General features: G+C 32.3%; 1 protein-coding gene across 1 annotated transcript in view; it reads left to right on the forward strand.

The window, feature by feature from the left end:
• The window catches only part of LOC129220372 (succinate--CoA ligase [ADP-forming] subunit beta, mitochondrial-like), a gene marked incomplete at its 5' end in the record, with an annotated part of 43190 nt that overhangs the window by 12997 nt on the left and 13195 nt on the right, over nucleotides 1-16998 (forward strand). The window contains 3 exon segments of the mRNA XM_054854777.1: nucleotides 8944-9086; nucleotides 12767-12887; nucleotides 15703-15791. Coding sequence (XP_054710752.1) covers nucleotides 8944-9086; nucleotides 12767-12887; nucleotides 15703-15791 — 353 coding nt within the window.

The raw sequence follows: 16998 nt of genomic DNA on the forward strand, positions 1-16998 counted from the left end.
GGAAAAACGATTGTCTTATTTTTTTTTTAAAACGATGTTCTCAATTACCACGTCCGAATCTTATTTCGTTCATAAAGCTAATTCGTTTCTTGTCTGAAGTTTAATTAAAGAATGCAATTTTTTGCCTTAGGATAGGATTATATATATATATATAAAAGGGAAAACATAAGAGGTATAAGCTTAGTGTAAAACTGTGGTGTAGTCCCGGAAAAAAAGGGTGAAGGGTGAGGAGGGATGATTACATATCGGTTATCGGATATTTACAGTCAAGAGGTGGAACGATGCTGATTTTATTTTTAATTATTGGGAGGACGGCAGAAATGGCGTAATCAGAAAACAATTTCTGATCAGGATATGGTTACATTTCAAAAAGGGGGGGGGGGATCCCGCTATTTTTAGTGTGTATATATATATATATATATATATATATATATATATATATATATATATATATATATATATATATATATGTGTGTGTGTGTGGTCGAAAAAGGAATACTTCTGCAATTCGATGGAGGATATGCAACGCTGAACTGACATTTTTGTTAATTAATCAATTAATATTTTAGATATTTATTTATATTTTTCCGGTGATTCATCATGCGCAGGGCTCAGGGCTGCATTTGTTTACTATCAGTAAACAAATCATCCCGCAAAAACATAGATAATCAGCATGGTGACTAGAGCAGCATACACAAGACTAAATGATTAATATACTTCTTAAAATTGAAACTCTTTTTCAAAAATAATAATAATAATAATAATGATAATATTAATAATATTAATATTTTACGCATCAGACGAAAAGTGCAACAGGCTATAATAATAAGTAGTTGGTAAGTCTTTTATTGAAGTGTATTTTCGAAGCACGCAGTTACATGATGTTTGAGAACAGGGGCGGCAAATAGGGGGGTCAAGAGGGGGCGGTCGCACTCCCAAATTTTTTTAAGCAGAATGATAGAAAATGAGTGAATTCAATTTATGTAAGTCGGAAATCAATGTTCTTTAAAAAAAATCTCGCTGGTTCTCAGTAACTATTTGATGAAGCTCGACACATTCCCAGACTAGAAAAAGTGTTTTTCGTTATTTGGATGATAACTTAGAAATTCAAGAAGTATTTTTCGGCCTTTTCTCGGCTAAATATTTCATACTTGTGTGCCCAGTGTAACGATGGTATGTCCAATATGAGAGGCTCGTGCAAAGTGGTGTGGCTGCATGGTTTTCTCAAGAAAATTCCTTGATATTTTACATTCACTTTTACGCTCATTTTTTAAGTGTATATTTATTTAATGAGTGCTCATCGCTTTCTTTTGCTAGAAACACGTTTTAGCTGCTCAATGCATTATCTGCTTTCATAGAAACTTCTTAAAAATGCATGTGCTTATTGAATTAAAAAAAAAAACATATCAACAAATACCTTTTATGGGACTCTATAGTTATGCAATCTCGAAGTGACACAAGATGGTCTTCAAGAGTTAAAATCATAAAAACCTTTCTCTATAACTTCAAAGCAGTGATTTGACGACTGTGAGAATTATTGCAAAACGATTCTTTCAAAAGCTCATGCCCTTCAAAGCATGTATGACTTCGTTTGAATTTTTATTCAATTTGTTTCTATTGCGGAAAGTGTTTTAAAAATGCTTTACTCTATCAAAACATCTTCAATCCGCCACACTTAATTTTCGGACTATTCAAGCCACAGTTCAATCTACAATTGATCTGTGCGTTCATACTACCATAGTTAAATCTGCAGTTGAAATTGAAAATAGATTTTACATAGATGCATATTTCAATCAATGGTGAAACGTTTTCAAAAAAATTCTTCCTCCGAGCCAATTTGAAAAAGGCGCTAAAAAAAAGAAAAATCCACATGATGATGTGAAGTCAAACACTGATTTTTTAATATTTTGTATGAAGTAATAGATTGTTTTTCGAATAAAATTAACACAAGATTTGATGATAATTATTTTTCTGCATGGTTGGCTCTATATTATCTGGATTGGATTTTTTGAAAACGAAAAATAAAATGTTTCAATTATGAGTAAAATTTTTAGCACTAGGCAAGAAAAATTACAGGCAATATACCGACAGACCAGTTATCACATCCAGAGACTGCAGTTCCGTCCTTGTTGTGGACTCTTCAGCCTGGAATAGTGAATAACAGAGCTGGTGGTAGATGACATCTCATTGAAGCTGAGAGTGCCCACGATACTAGATTATTCAATGATGAAAATTAAGCTCCTTGCAATTTTTTAAGTTGCCTGTGTGATTTTGAAGAGCAAGACATAAAAAGTGTTTTCATACATAACTTTGTTACTTCAATTATTTTTTTAACTATTCCAATCAGCTCAGCTGGTTGAGAAAATTTTTTGTTAGGTTAGAGAAATATTTTCGAAGCACAATGAGCAAAAGAAAAAAAAAAGAAAGAAAAAACCTTTTCTATTTAGCTGTACTGGCAAAACAGCACGACACTGGGTACTGATAGTAAGACGATTCCCTGCTCTTCCGAATTCCAAAAAACATGCATTAAAACTTTTCCAAAAGGTATAAAAAATTCAGTATCGAGATGTTTTGTATGATAACTTATTAGAAAATGAATCAGAATTTTAATTGCGTCTAAGCACTAATTTTTATTCATATTAAACCGATTTTATGACCACTTCTTGTTAGCTAATGTGTGTTTGTTACCGCACTGTGATAATACATATTTAAGAAACTCGACCCCCAAATGAAATGCTGAAATGCCGCCCCTGTTTGAGAACATTTGAAAATACATTTCGTGGGTAGAATTACACGAGCAACAGGGAATTACTTGCAATAATGTACTTAAATTAAAAATACAAGCTGCAGTTTACTTGCAGTACACTTGGAACAATGTACTTCGACTTATTCAAATGCAAAATGTTAGGAGGAATAGAATAACTTTTTAAAACTTTTTTTTTCTCTTCTCAGGTCTTTTTTTTCTAAAGGTTTTCAATTTTTGGTTACATTAGTTATGCATTGCTTTCTGCGATTCAAAATAGTGATAATAACAATAACAATAATCAGAAATGCTTTTCTTTCTGCGGATACTATGGTGAGAAAAGCAACGGCTAAAAGCACAATTTTCAGAAAATTCATTCATGCTCGCATTTCGAAATTAAATGAAACCTCTTTATTACCGCACAATGTTGACAGCTTCGTGCAAACGAAGTCCTAAACTTGATAGCTGCACTCAATCAAGCTTTCATTGATGCAAATTATTGCAATCAATCAAACAATCGTAATCAAACAATTACGTAGAATATTCCCTACTTACGTCAATTGTTTGCTCGTAAGAACGTGAACAATGTCTTACATACGTAATTTATATTCAGAAAAAAAAACAGAATTGAAAATATAATCCGACATTTGCAAATCACACACATTAGTATACTATCCTTAAAATTTAAAACATATTTCAATTTTTCTTTTTTTGTATAAAAGTATTCATGAAGCAGAATTTATAAATTGTTGAGTGTACTAACATTTATTGCTTTAATTTTTCTAATTTTTCTTTTTTTGATATCTTCTCGACTTCCCGGGGAAATTTTAAACTGTTAGCAAAATTAGGGTAACTCAAATAACTCTAGAACGTGGAAGAGAAATCTGTCAGGCCCAATAAAAACTTTTTGAATGATGTAAAAGACAGAAACACATGTATCTATCTCTATTGATAAAGATGTTCTTGATGTTCTTTCGACTTTATTTTTCTATGCTTTTAATGCAAACTCGTCTGTTCCACGTGTTTTCGCGAGCATGTCCCTCCTCCTGGGTGGTGAAGTTCATTTCCCCCGCTATCGACTTTACTTATTCCCGACCCTCTCGATTTTACACAATACTTTTCAGACAAAAACAGCATTCAGTCAACAACGTCCAGCATCCAGGCCCTAGAATTCATTTGAATGTAGACGTCTTGTATTCAAATCATGACTTTTACAAATATAATTCGGATAGGAACCATTTGTAGAAATAAGAAATCCAACGAGTAGGGTTCTACCACAATTCGTGATTGTGGAAAACATAATGTAAATTCAAGACGTCAAAATTCAAATGAAAGCTTATGGGCTAGATGCTAAATGTTTCTTTCTTTTCTGTTTGGTATTAATTTTTTTTTTGAATTTTTTCCCCCAATTTATGAATAATATTAAGTAATGATAATGTTTCAATGAAGCTTTAACACCATTTTAAATCGGGTGTTCCAAAATATCTTCAATTTTTAAATGTGTAAATTGTAAATAAAATATGCACTTTAAAAAGCATGAGCTTTGTGCAAGGAATAGATAAAAGTCAAAAACAACGTCTTAAAAGCACAAGTAAAAGATTTAAATTATAAGTGTAGAAAATGCATTGCTTAATTGAAAACTTGTGGCTATGTATTTGTTTTTGAATCCAGGATATTAAAAAACTTTGACATTTGACACTTTGAATTAAAATTCAACTAGAAATTTTGGTTTTTCGTACTAATATTCAAGCCCAATATATTGTATTTATGGTTCAGTTCCCTTCTTGTTGTTTACCTTTTTATAGCGAAATTGAAGCTGTAAACGAAATTGTTATTCGGTTCCTTAGACTTCACTATGAACAGGCGCGACTGCACAGTGCATACACACAAATATATATTGATAAAGACCGGCTAAAATTGAAAAACCTTAGGTTTCAGGGAAATGTTTTAGACGTCAGACAAATTATTTGTCTGAGCTTATGAAAATTTCAGTGTAACACGACTACCGAAAGATTCTTCGAACATTGTGTATTCATCCAGTTAAAAACAAAATGGTCAGTGTTCTCCCCCTTCCCCCATCAGTTCCCTAATTATCTGTAAATTTAAACCAGTGGTTCCCAATCTTTTGCACGTTGCGACCCTTTTTTGACCAAGTAAAGGACCTGTGATCCCGTAGCCTACATGTCAGTAAAGTATCGCTAGGTGTGGACCTAACCTGGCAACATTGTGAAAGCTACGTTAGATCCTACATTACAAAACTGCTATGTTAGATTCGATCCACTCCCAACTATGCTGTGGTAGGAATAATGTTTCGACCGAATAAGAAACGCTACACGACCCCATTTGGGGTCACGACCCTGGGAACCCACCCCTGCTTTAAAACAATTTTTTTATACTCATTCATGCTTTAAAGAAATGCAGGTATGTATCATTTTTCTCCTTAGAAAGTTTTCAAAAGAAAAATTCAGTGAAATCCTGTTACAACGTATATCAGTATAACCAAATACCCGTTTCAACCAAATAAGTTTTCAGTCCCGATTTTGAAGTTCATTGTTACTGAATTTCACTGCATTATGAATTACATGATCAATGTGTACATACCTTGTAAAGAATTTTTTACCAGTTTGGCTCGAGAAATTATTTTCAAAAATGTTTGTTGAGCTGTGGAAAGCATTTTATGCGTTTACATTTGTAATAACATAGTATAATATAGACAAAAATAGAGGAATACGGTTTTAGACCCCGGGTTTTTTTTTTTTTTAGAAATGGTCGCATTATTTCGAACAAAGTCTCAAAAGAGTGCTGGAAATATTTTGCCAGATTTTTTATGGAGCAAAATGTCAAACAGTATCTACCACCTTTTTCAACGAAATTCATTTTTTCTCGAATTTTAAACAATCAAAGAATGGATATTTCAAAAAAGCAAAAAGTACACGACACAGATAGAGGCTTGAAAAATACTCGGAAAAAAATTTACATGAAAACTTCAAAGGAATTTGTAAAACCTTCATCCAACTTTCCCCGCAGGTTAACATTGGATCCGTCGGCTTTTAGACTCTCAGTGAAAAGCATCCTTAAATTTGCTTATAAAGTAGCATTAATATACATATTTATCTTTCTTTGGATGCACCAGCTCCATTGTTTATGCCTTCTTGATGTAGTGAAAAGTAATGGGGGTAGTGCATCCCCAGAAATAGAAATATTCATTAATGCTATATTATAAGCATACTTAAGATCATTTTAATCTTAATTATATCCGTGAATTAATTTGAATAACTCGGAAAGGTTCTTCACTGAAGGTCTGCGATGCAACTTTACGCAAAATGCGATACTTCCTTTTTTTTTAAATTTACAACGTGAATTTTTTTTTGTTTGGATATAGGGTTTATAGGCGTGAGTCCTATACTCTGGTTTCATGCCAAAAAATAAGGGAAAAATTGTAAAACAAACCCCTAGAAAAAAGGATGGGTTTTGATGATTTTAAAAATATAATAAGTGATAATACCCCCCATGAGTTAACCAATTTCCTCCATATGTTCTTGCGTACAAACTTAGCACCTCTCTAGCCCTTCAGAAAAGTATTAATGTATACTATAACGATCCCTTCCCCTCCAAATAAAAATAAAGGCTATGAAACTGTCAAAAACTGAAAAAAAATTGCAGGCCACATTTCCAAAAAAGCGGGACGTGTGAATGGAAAAAGGTGGTCATATTTGGATTCAGGAGGTCATTTAGCACAAGAATTCACAAGAATTATCTCAGAAGCACTCTTTAAAAACTATATCCTTTCTAAACACAAATGAAATCGTGAAGATGTTTCCAAGCATGTGGATTCACTTTCAAAAGCACTCATTCATTCTTCCATTGAAAAATGCCTCCGGAAAAGAGGGGAGTAGTAAATGGAAACGGTCGTTTGCGCTAATGATTGTAAATCTTATACACCTCATCCGGTTTTTCCCCTCAAGAAAGGAGGGATCGGTGGTAGGCGTGGCTTAGTAGAGAAATTGAGTTTTTTCGAAAATATTTCAGATGGTTGGAACTCCGATATTTTTTTAGAAATGGTCGCATCATTTCAAACTTAGTCTTAAAAGAGAGCTGGAAATATTTTGCGTGTTGGGGCGTTCTTAAAATTTCGATAGCACGATTTGCAGCTTTTTTACAGAGTGAAAGGTCCAGCAGTACCTCGTTTTCAAAGAAATTCATTTTTTCTCGAATTTTAAAAAACCGAAGAATGGACGTATCAAAAAAGTAAAAACTAAAATACACAGACATAGGCTTGAAAAATACTCAGAAAAAAAATTGGCCCGAAAACTTCAAAGGAATTTTGTAAAATAACATTCAACTTTCCCCGTAGGTTAGCATTGGATCCGAAGCTTTCAGACTCTCAGTGAAGAGCACCCTTAAAAACTCCCCTCAAAAAGGTTTCTAAAAACACAACTACAACTTTCTTTAATTAAGATTCATTTAAATAACAAGGATTAAAAGCAATTTTAACAAGACTTAGGAAGAGTAAAAACTTTGATAAAAGTCGCAAAAAGGTACCCGTTCATTGACGCTAGGGTTAAGAATCCGTTTGTTCATGAATGACACAATCCTAGTTTCCGTGAACAATTAACTAGACAGGGTGAAAACTCTTTTTTTTGCCAAAAAGCTTTTGTCTGTGTGTCAGTGATATACAGCATTTGTCATGTTGATTTTTTTCCTTTTTTTGTTACTCTTTTGCATATCTCTTGCTATCTACTAAAATAAAGAATAGTTTTGATAAGTTTAAAGTTTAAGAAACGCAAATTTTATTTTCGTATCTGATGCTTTCATTGTGCTGGGTGAATTTCATATTCAATTGACTGGCATATTTTACAATCTAGTTAATTAACAGGGCAAACATTGACGTAGTTTAGATACAATATTGCTTCTTCTTTATCCACTGTCATTTTTCACACTCAAAAACCAAATATCTAGTCCACTGATGTGAATTTGTGTGAGCATTTGCTTTTTGCATTGTCACAATTGCTTCAAAAATGTTGCTTTGTCAGTACAAATTAGTAAACTTAGTACTATGTTGAATGTTATTGAATTTCAAGCAGTCGTATAGCTTGAGAAAACAAAGTGAGGGATGCATAAGGAACATAAGAGTTATTGAATTAAAAAGTGGGATGATGGTTGAGTTAAAGTAAAAATGTACGGAACTTTGTGTCCCATTTAGTGCATAACTAGTCTCAAGACAATATTGTAACTATTTCATTTGAACCTATATTTTTGTCTTTGCTTGCCTTTAAACTTTGTATAAGTCTTTTTAAAATTGAGTAATGTAATACATATAAGTGTCACAGAAGCACTTAAGACAAAACATTGTCTTTTGTGTAAAACTCTTTCAGTATAAAATATTTGTATGCAATGACTTTGATTTTTAAGTAATGCTATAAAATTGCAAATCTTGTTGATTGGGGACCAACTAAGAGCTTTTTTTGGAAGTTCAACTACATGTTTTTCAAATTCCATTTCCATTGGACTATTAGTCACTCAGGTGGGAGTGAAAAATTGACACTCAAGCCTGTTTTTGTGTAGTGGATAGCATGGGTGCCCATATGCACAGTTGCAAGGGGGGGGGGGCTCAAGTATTTTCCCCTTTGTTTAGCTGGATATTTTCCCCGTGAAAACTGATTTTAGGACAGATTAGAGTCATTAAAATTTGACATTTTTAATAACTTATTCATTAATGGCTGGAGAAGAAATGTTTTTACATTTTTTGCAAAGAAAAAGTACTAAAAGCAAGGAAGTTCTAATTTCAAAGGGCGGGTGCTCTAGCCCCCCCCCCCTCTTGCCCCCTATATAAGCACACTTGGTGGATAGGGACTGCGTTTAAAAAAAAATCGCATTTAAAAAAGTCTTTCGAAACTTGATAAGTAAGCTGGAAAAAATTTTTGCTACCAAAACTACTGCTAAACCACACAAAAACAGGTTTGAGTATAGTTTGCACTTATAATACTGTACTGCTTTTTTTTTTTTTTTTTTTTTTTGTAACCTTTGTAGCCAATGATTTCTATGGAAATTTAAAGTTGGCATCTGAAATAATCTTTTTTTCAGTAGGTATTTTTTTAGTAAGATTAAAGAAAAGAGCCTTTGTTTATGATATATAATTGTTTAATAGTTTCATATAGTTTCTGGAACTTTTTATTTTTCTTTCTCGATGGTTAATGTAGTGAATGGAGCTGGGCTTGCTATGGCTACAATGGATATAATTAAATTGCATGGTGGCAGTCCCGCAAATTTTCTAGACGTTGGAGGAGGAGCTACGTCTCATCAAGTCACCGAAGCATTTAAACTCATAACCTCGGATCCTAAAGTAAGTATTTATTCTTTATGTGAAGTTTTCAATTTCCTTATGTCCTAAATATGTCTTGCAATTTTTTCCCCTTAACTTTGATGAATAGAAAATTGTAAGCATGATGAAAATAATAGATTAATGTTGACCTTTGTATTTTGCATATTATTTATTTATTTTATTTGCAACATTTATGTGCAAAATTGCTAGTTATATTATATTGGTGATTTTAAAATGTTTGAAAAGAGTCTTGAAAGTAATTGTAAAGTACTGAAATGAATGTTTGGCTTCAGTAACAGATACCATGAGAAAAAAAAAAACTTTTGAAAAAGAAATTTTGTCTGCTTTTAATCCTGTATTTAAAACTCTTCAGTTACTTTTTTTTAAATTTATTTTTTAATATGAAGTTATTCATATTGATAAGACAAAGATCAAGAACAATAAAGACACAATGAAAACAGAATGTCATACATGCTGAAATCGGTGGAATCGGACTTCATTGTAATATTTTTAAAAGTCTCATTGATTAAGCTAACTGTCACAATTTAGAAAATAGTTTTAATAGGTATAATTATATAGAGGTTGAATTTTGTACATATTAGTTTTAAAAGGTATACTTATTCTCCTTTTTTGTTTTTGCTAGATATTTCTTAGTTCTATTGACATATTATTTACATATTCATAATCTCAATTCAATACTCATAACAATCAGTCCTTTTAAACATATTTTAGATGTACTTCTTCTTAACAAATGTTTTAAACAGTGTTTAAAACATTTAACACAATTGAAAATTATCTTTCAGCATTTCATGTTGATTAAAATTTTTAAAAGATAGTGAGATGTGAAATAATACCAGGGGTGTTTTGATCCAGAAGTTCTAAAAAAATTTTAGTTGCTGTAACCGAAAATTTTGGGCTGACAACACATGCTAATGAGCTTTCTCATTGTTTCAGAAAATTTCACACTGTCTTCAGAAAATTTTACTTGAATCCACTTGCACCCACTGAATTATACAGTAGAAGGGTATTATAATGCACACTTCAAAACAAGAGGCTTTTGCATTATATAGATTATTTTACCAATTTAGAAAATATTCAGAGTACATCAATATATTTTGCATCAGAATGAGTTTTAACTGGCAATGAGTGTTACAGCTCAAACTATGCAGTTTAATTATTATTCACACATAATATATTTCATCATTTAAAACAAAAGTGCATTATACTGCATTTCCTTAGCTTCATGAATAGCATAACAGCTAAATTTTCAAGAACAATCTAGAGACTTTTTAGTGTGTATGCTAATATTCATTTAAAAGCTTCGATTTTAGGTGGAAAGATGAAAAACTTTCAAAATTTAACTTGCTAAAGAATTGTTATGTTTGCCATACAGAATTGAAGGTTTTTTTAAACTGCAAAACCCATTGTTTACTTCTGAAAAGTTGTGCGGTTTATAGAGAATTACGGTTTATAGATCGACATTATAAAAGTATTCTACTTTATCTACATTGCACTCTTGTGAAGTTTCTTCTAGCCTGTTGTTCAAGTAGTTTAATTTTCTGTAACTGACTTTCTAAAATTAAAATACAAATATTATAATACGACTAATTTGTAATTTTTTTTTCTGTATTTTTAATATAGATATGAGTACAGATATGAGATTATTCTTTGACATGATTTAAATATGCAATTAACTCATAACTGTTCTACTTTTTTTCAATCGCTCTGTGCGATGTAAAAGAGCAACAAATAAAGATGGATTTGGAATCATTATTTTAAAATAAAGGGAAGAGGAGGGAACATTTTAAGATTTTTTTTTTCTTTTTAAGTTTAAAACACTAATAATCAGCAATACTTACATCTAGAGTGCAGCGGTGCTCGAGCAACCGCCAAAATATTTGTGCTCTTATACTGTGTGTTTTAGTTGGTAACATTAACTCTCTATTTTTATTTATATACAGTCAATTCACGATAACTCAAATATTACTATAACTCGAAGTTTCTATCAAGTCCTCACCCTTTTGTCTTTAATTCCATGCTAATTATTCTCAATATATCAAAGTTGACTTCCTTTAACTCAAAGTTTTTTCAAAGATCACTCAAATTCATTTCAAAAGAACGAAAAAAAAAAGAAAGGAAGAAATGAGTGATTATGAGAGAAAAATTAATTCACCTTCACTTGCAATTCCTGCACAAAGACCTCTAAAGCAAGAAGAGCACCTGTTGAGCCAATGTGCGATAAAGGAGTTATATGTGCGGAAATGAGTTAGCTTGTTTTCTTTTGTTGTACTGTACTGACTTATGTTATACTTTGACATGTTGCTTGCAGGGTCGTGGGCACTTGGAATAGCTTACCGGAAGAGGCGGTAATGAGCAAGGGAGTGGATAGCTTTAAGAGGGCCATTGATCTTCATTGGGGACTAATTAATTGACTAGGACCAGCCTAGCTGAGCCCAGAGCCTGTTGCTGGTCGTCACATTTGTATTTGTGTTTGACTATGAATTTGCTTTTAAGCTGTCGAGTTGTCAAGTCAACTGACTACCTTTATTCAAAGGCTGACCTAAGTTAAGATGTGTTCCCCTTCATTCTTTAGTTTGATCATTTGCTGATAAGTTCCTGAGAGGCAGAGCGAGTTTTCTTTACTATTAAAGATGTCTAAACAAATACTCTGTCAGTGATATTAAACGAAAAAGAGAAACATCTAAAGTGGTAGAATCCATGAATCCAAATTCGAAACAAATGAAGATGTGCTCTTTTCCTGAAGTAGAATCAGTTCTATTTCAGTGGTTCCAGCAGTACCGAAATCAAAACCATGCTTTTGATTCTTTTTTTCTTAATATTTTTGATTAAACCTTGCATATTGTGCTTAAAAACTTTTAAGTTCTGTAATTTTGTTTGTCATATTTGATGGTTTTTCATTTAAAATGTCGAAAACCGAAACTAGCGGTAAGTCGAACTTCTGATAAGTCGAAGTTTTTCGTCGGTCCCTTTAGGTTGGAGTTATCGCGAATTGACTATATTTATTTACTTCTTTATTCATTTTTTTCTAAACGACTAGATGTTCAATTTAAAGTGATCCACAAAGGAACTCCCTTAAGTTAATAAAGAAAGGGAAGAATTTATTTTTTGAATGTTATTGTTTTTAAATGTGTTGTGACCATATGAACCAGTGTTAAACAGATTTTTTTTTCTTCTTCTTCGTCTTTTTTTTTTTTTGCGATATAGGTTTTCTGAATAATGATTAGATAGTTTCTTGACATTTTATTATGTACTGTCTGACCACTGATGAGATCGGAGGCTAATATCTGGTTTACGGGCAGAAATGGGTGCATCTATTAGTTTGAAGAGATGCCAGCTTTTGCACATGTGTATTAGCTTCTAAATTAGTCACATGTGAGTGAAAAAAACTCACATATCAAATTTTTACTTTTCTTCCTCATTTAGATAGTTTCATTTTAACCGGACATTTGCCAATTCCATAGCAAATGTGGGCAGACTGTAGGTCAAGATGGCAATTTTAGCATTTTCCACCTACTCACGTTTTGTATTAATTTGTGTTTTCAGTTCCTATATATGCTCTTCTTTAATTTAAACAGTAATTTCAAATTTTGTTATAACTGACATTGAAGTTTTTGTTTGCATGTATTTTTAATTGATAGATACCAATGATGGTGCTGTGGTAAATAATGACTTGTATTTAGGTTCAAGCAATTTTAGTCAACATTTTTGGCGGCATTATGAGATGTGATGTGATTGCTGAAGGCATCATAGCTGCTGCGGAAATGCTGAATTTGAAAATTCCAATTGTATGCCGATTGCAAGGTTTGTTCACCTGAGTAATTTTTCTTCAAGCAAAAGCAATGCTGAAACCATTGTAACTAAGAAAGTGCTTATCTGGTGGCACTGTTCTTTCTACCTAGGCACAGAACACAGTAGTGTGATGTCACGCTTTAAGCAATGAGATTATTTGACAGGCTATCTGTTCAAAAAATTTTTATTAACAAATTAAACTTTCTATAAATGTTTCAGCTCAAGTATAATTTACTTCAAAATACAGTTTTGGAAGAAATGTCAACCATGAACATTTTGACACAAAAACAGTATATTTTATAATTCTTTACATGGATTAATTTCATGTAAAAAATTTAATTCATGTAAAAACATTTATTAGCAAAAATTAGGGAAAAAAAAGCATCTGAACCAAGAGCGACGATATGGAAAATTTTAGGGGGGGGGGGGGCTCAGATATTTTCTCCATGATTTAGCAGGATATTTTCCCCACAGAAACAGATTTCAGCACAGATTAGAGTTATTAAGATTTGACATTTTTAATAACTTATTCATTAATTGCTGGAGAAGAAATTTTTATACAATATTTTTTCATTTTTGCGAAGAAAAAATTATTAAAAGCAAAGAAGTTCTAATTTCAAGGGGGGGTGGCTTGATCCCCCCCCCCCCCATATGGGCGCTCTTGATCTGAACTGAAAACAAGATTCAATACATTTTTCATTCAAGCATGAGATAAAAATATCTCTGTCTTATTTGAAATAAAACAAATCATTTTTGACTAGCATATTGCTGCTCACCGGAATTTCACTAAAGATAATTGTGAATTGAATACAAATGTCAAAAGTTTGAATGATGACGAAGACGAACTTGACCAAATTCATCAAATTGTAAATACATCCTTTCACAAAGGCTAAAAAATCCAAAGAAGCGCTTTAAATTATTACATGTATTATCAGTTATGATCAATCTTTACATCAGTTAGTCAACAATTTATTGAACGTATTTATCAAAAGAAAAAAAGCTAAAGGTAAAACACATTATTTATGTAGTGAATATTGATAGTTTGAATCTAGATTGCTATCGTGTCACTGTCCTAAGACACTACCTAACGGGTTCAGGCCTGGGAAGCATGAAACAATGCACCATGATGGTCCCAGCACTGCTTTTAATGGCTTGTTGCTTTCCTAACCTTGATGTACAGGGAGGTCCAAACAAGACTCGACAGCACTTTTAGCACCATGGGAAAGAACACTATGGTGGCCAGTGCTGCCCATTATCTGCATACATGCTTCCTAAAATGCTGTCAATTCTTGTTTGAACCTTCCAGTAGTACTGCTTAATTCATTTTAATCAGGGTTTGCACTAGTGTTTAAAAATTGTGATTGTTAAATTTTGATTTTTATAATTGGAAAGCCTTTCAATTTGTTTCATTGTTTGCATAGGTGCTTAAAAAGTGGTTAACTTACAATGCAGGTGCAAAAATTTAAAATAAAAAAAATATAAAAAAAACATTTTTTCCAATTTGGAAAAATTAAAAAAATGTAAATAAAATTCAAATGATTAAATGAATTTCAGTGACTGAAAAGAAAGAATCTGCCAAATTGATCTAGATTAAATTCAGTCTGATTGAATTTGGTGCAATTAATTTCCATCTGGTTGATAATATATTCTGGATTTAATCTCCTTAGAATTATATTTATATTTTTTTGACGATTTTAACTATTCTTTATCATTATCTGAAATTAAAAGTTTCTAAATTTGAGTCAGATTACTTAACTTTATCAAAATCTAACTCTTCTATGAGAGAAAAGTCCATTAGGTTTTCTCTCCCCTCTTTAAATATATGCTGCTTAAAAATAAGAGGAATAGTTTCATTCCTAAATTATGACCGAAAGAGAAGGGGGAGAATCGACTATTATATAAATATTTTCAAAAAACTACGAATATTAAATTTAAGATTATGATTTAAAAAAAGAGGAGAATCTCTTTAATTTTTAAAGGGCTGATATTTATCTATTTTACAAGGTAGTATTTCTCCTAATTTTTCAATAGTTTGAATTATTCAATAATCCACCACAAAATAATGTTAAAACTTTATGGCTAAATTGAAAGAAAAAAAATTTAATTTTTCTCTGTTTGAAAATTTTTTGCAAATAACCAAATCCTAAAAGTGCAGTAAATGAAATTTCTGTTATTTGTGCATGCTTAAATTTTACTGGAATTATGAAAATTTAATAATGCACTTGCTTTTAATCAGCACTTTCCATTTTCTCTGCATTAATAATAATAATAAAACTTGTGGTTTAGGTTGTTAAAGAATTGAATGTGTACAAGATAGTTAAATGTTAAAACAAATTGGAGTCCAGTTTATATATAAAATCAGAATGTTCTAAGTAACAACCACAATATGTGTTGTGTTTAAAAAGAATTAAATTACATGATATCCATTCATTATTTTTTTTATTTAATTGCATTAGGTTCTTAGGTAATGTTCGTTGACCTTACTTTTATTGAATCAGTTTAACTTTCTGAAAACTATAAAAAAACTGATTAGTAACAATTGAAATTTAGAAAGTCAATATAAATGAACTCTTTCATTAGGATTGTTGTATCTTTTAGGGTTTTTTTTACTAAGTTGCAGAAAATTCGTTTTTGCAACATTACTTGCTCTGTATTTCAGTAATTGATTAGATTAATGTTTGGAAAACTAGATTCTTATGTTTTTAATCATGAGTTTTTTTTATTGAAAGAAGCATGACTTCAAACTGCATATAAAAGCATGCCAAATTTCTGCATTATATATTCTTTTATTGTATTTTGATTACTTTTGTAATTCCTCTAATTTTAGGAACTCAAGTTGATGATGCAAAAGCTTTGATTGCATCAAGCAAGTTACGAATTTTGGCTTGTGAAAACCTGGATGAAGCAGCTAAAATGGTAATGTACTTGTCAAAAGTTCTTAAATAATAATTTGCATGCGTACCAAAAACAATTATATGTTACGGCCAAAGCCCGAAGTCCGGCCAGTTCCCGAACTGGCTGGCCAATTCGCGAATTGGCCAAGAGGTTTGGCCAAAGCCCGAAATACTTGCAATTAATATTGCATTTTCTACTTTGGCTAGCCATTTCGCGAAGTGGCCAGAAATTCTTGGCCAAAGTCCGAAATGATTACGAAATATTTTAGATTAACAGGTAAACGACGCATGTGTCGCTTCCAGTGTGACGGCGCGGCGTGCAAGTGGTAGAAACTAGAAAATAAGGGTTGGTTCAGGGCCGTCGAGAGCCAAATCGAGTCCCTTGTCAGTTTCGCCACCAGGCCCGCCTCCCTCTATAAAACCAGTCAAATTTATAGTACTTTAATACAGAGTCGGATCCCTAGTTTCCCACTAGGCTGATATGATGTCATCTCGTTGGGCTTGGAGGGTGCAACCATGTCCCTGTGAAGGTCGTGACAATAGATATTCTAAACTTCGACCTCGTTTTTCTTGGCGTTAGTTCTTCGACTGAGCTATGAGCATGTATTTCTGATATTTTCATTTCTATATGTGAATACTTTCAGTTGAAATTACATGCGATCGCTAATAAAGTGTCATTCAAGTATTGTGTAGGCATTTTTTTATTCATTTTGTACCTCCCCCCCCCCCACCTTGTGAGAAAAAATAAGCATGCGCTATACCCCTTCCCCTTTTGCTCATAAAAGATTTTATGCCATATTGTGCGTCACAGGATGCTCTTTTCCCACGTTTTTTGTTGTTCATTATTTAAGGCTTACCCAAGAATTTTTGTGACCCCACTTCCCTTGTCAGAGAAAATAAGCAGCCCTTAGTATCCCCTTTCTGCCTACATAATACTTGACCGGTCCCAGCTAAGGTTAAGCCTAAGGCTGTGTTTCTCAACCTTTCAGTGTGTGTGACACAAATTTTAAATATAATTTTCATTCTGAAACCAAACCTAATCACAAGTAAGGAATTTAGCGTGTGCTCCCCTCCCCAGAATTCCATTTAAAATCGGTTCTATTTAAAATCCCTCTGAATCCCGAATTTCTACAAAACCACATCTCGGAGAAAATCTCCAAGCCAAAATCAGTCATGACTAAAAAGTTAGCTATAAAGTAGTGATGAAAATCCAAATATAGCAACTTAAT

This window comes from Uloborus diversus, chromosome 4, assembly GCF_026930045.1.
Source record: "Uloborus diversus isolate 005 chromosome 4, Udiv.v.3.1, whole genome shotgun sequence".
Taxonomy (NCBI): domain Eukaryota; kingdom Metazoa; phylum Arthropoda; class Arachnida; order Araneae; family Uloboridae; genus Uloborus; species Uloborus diversus.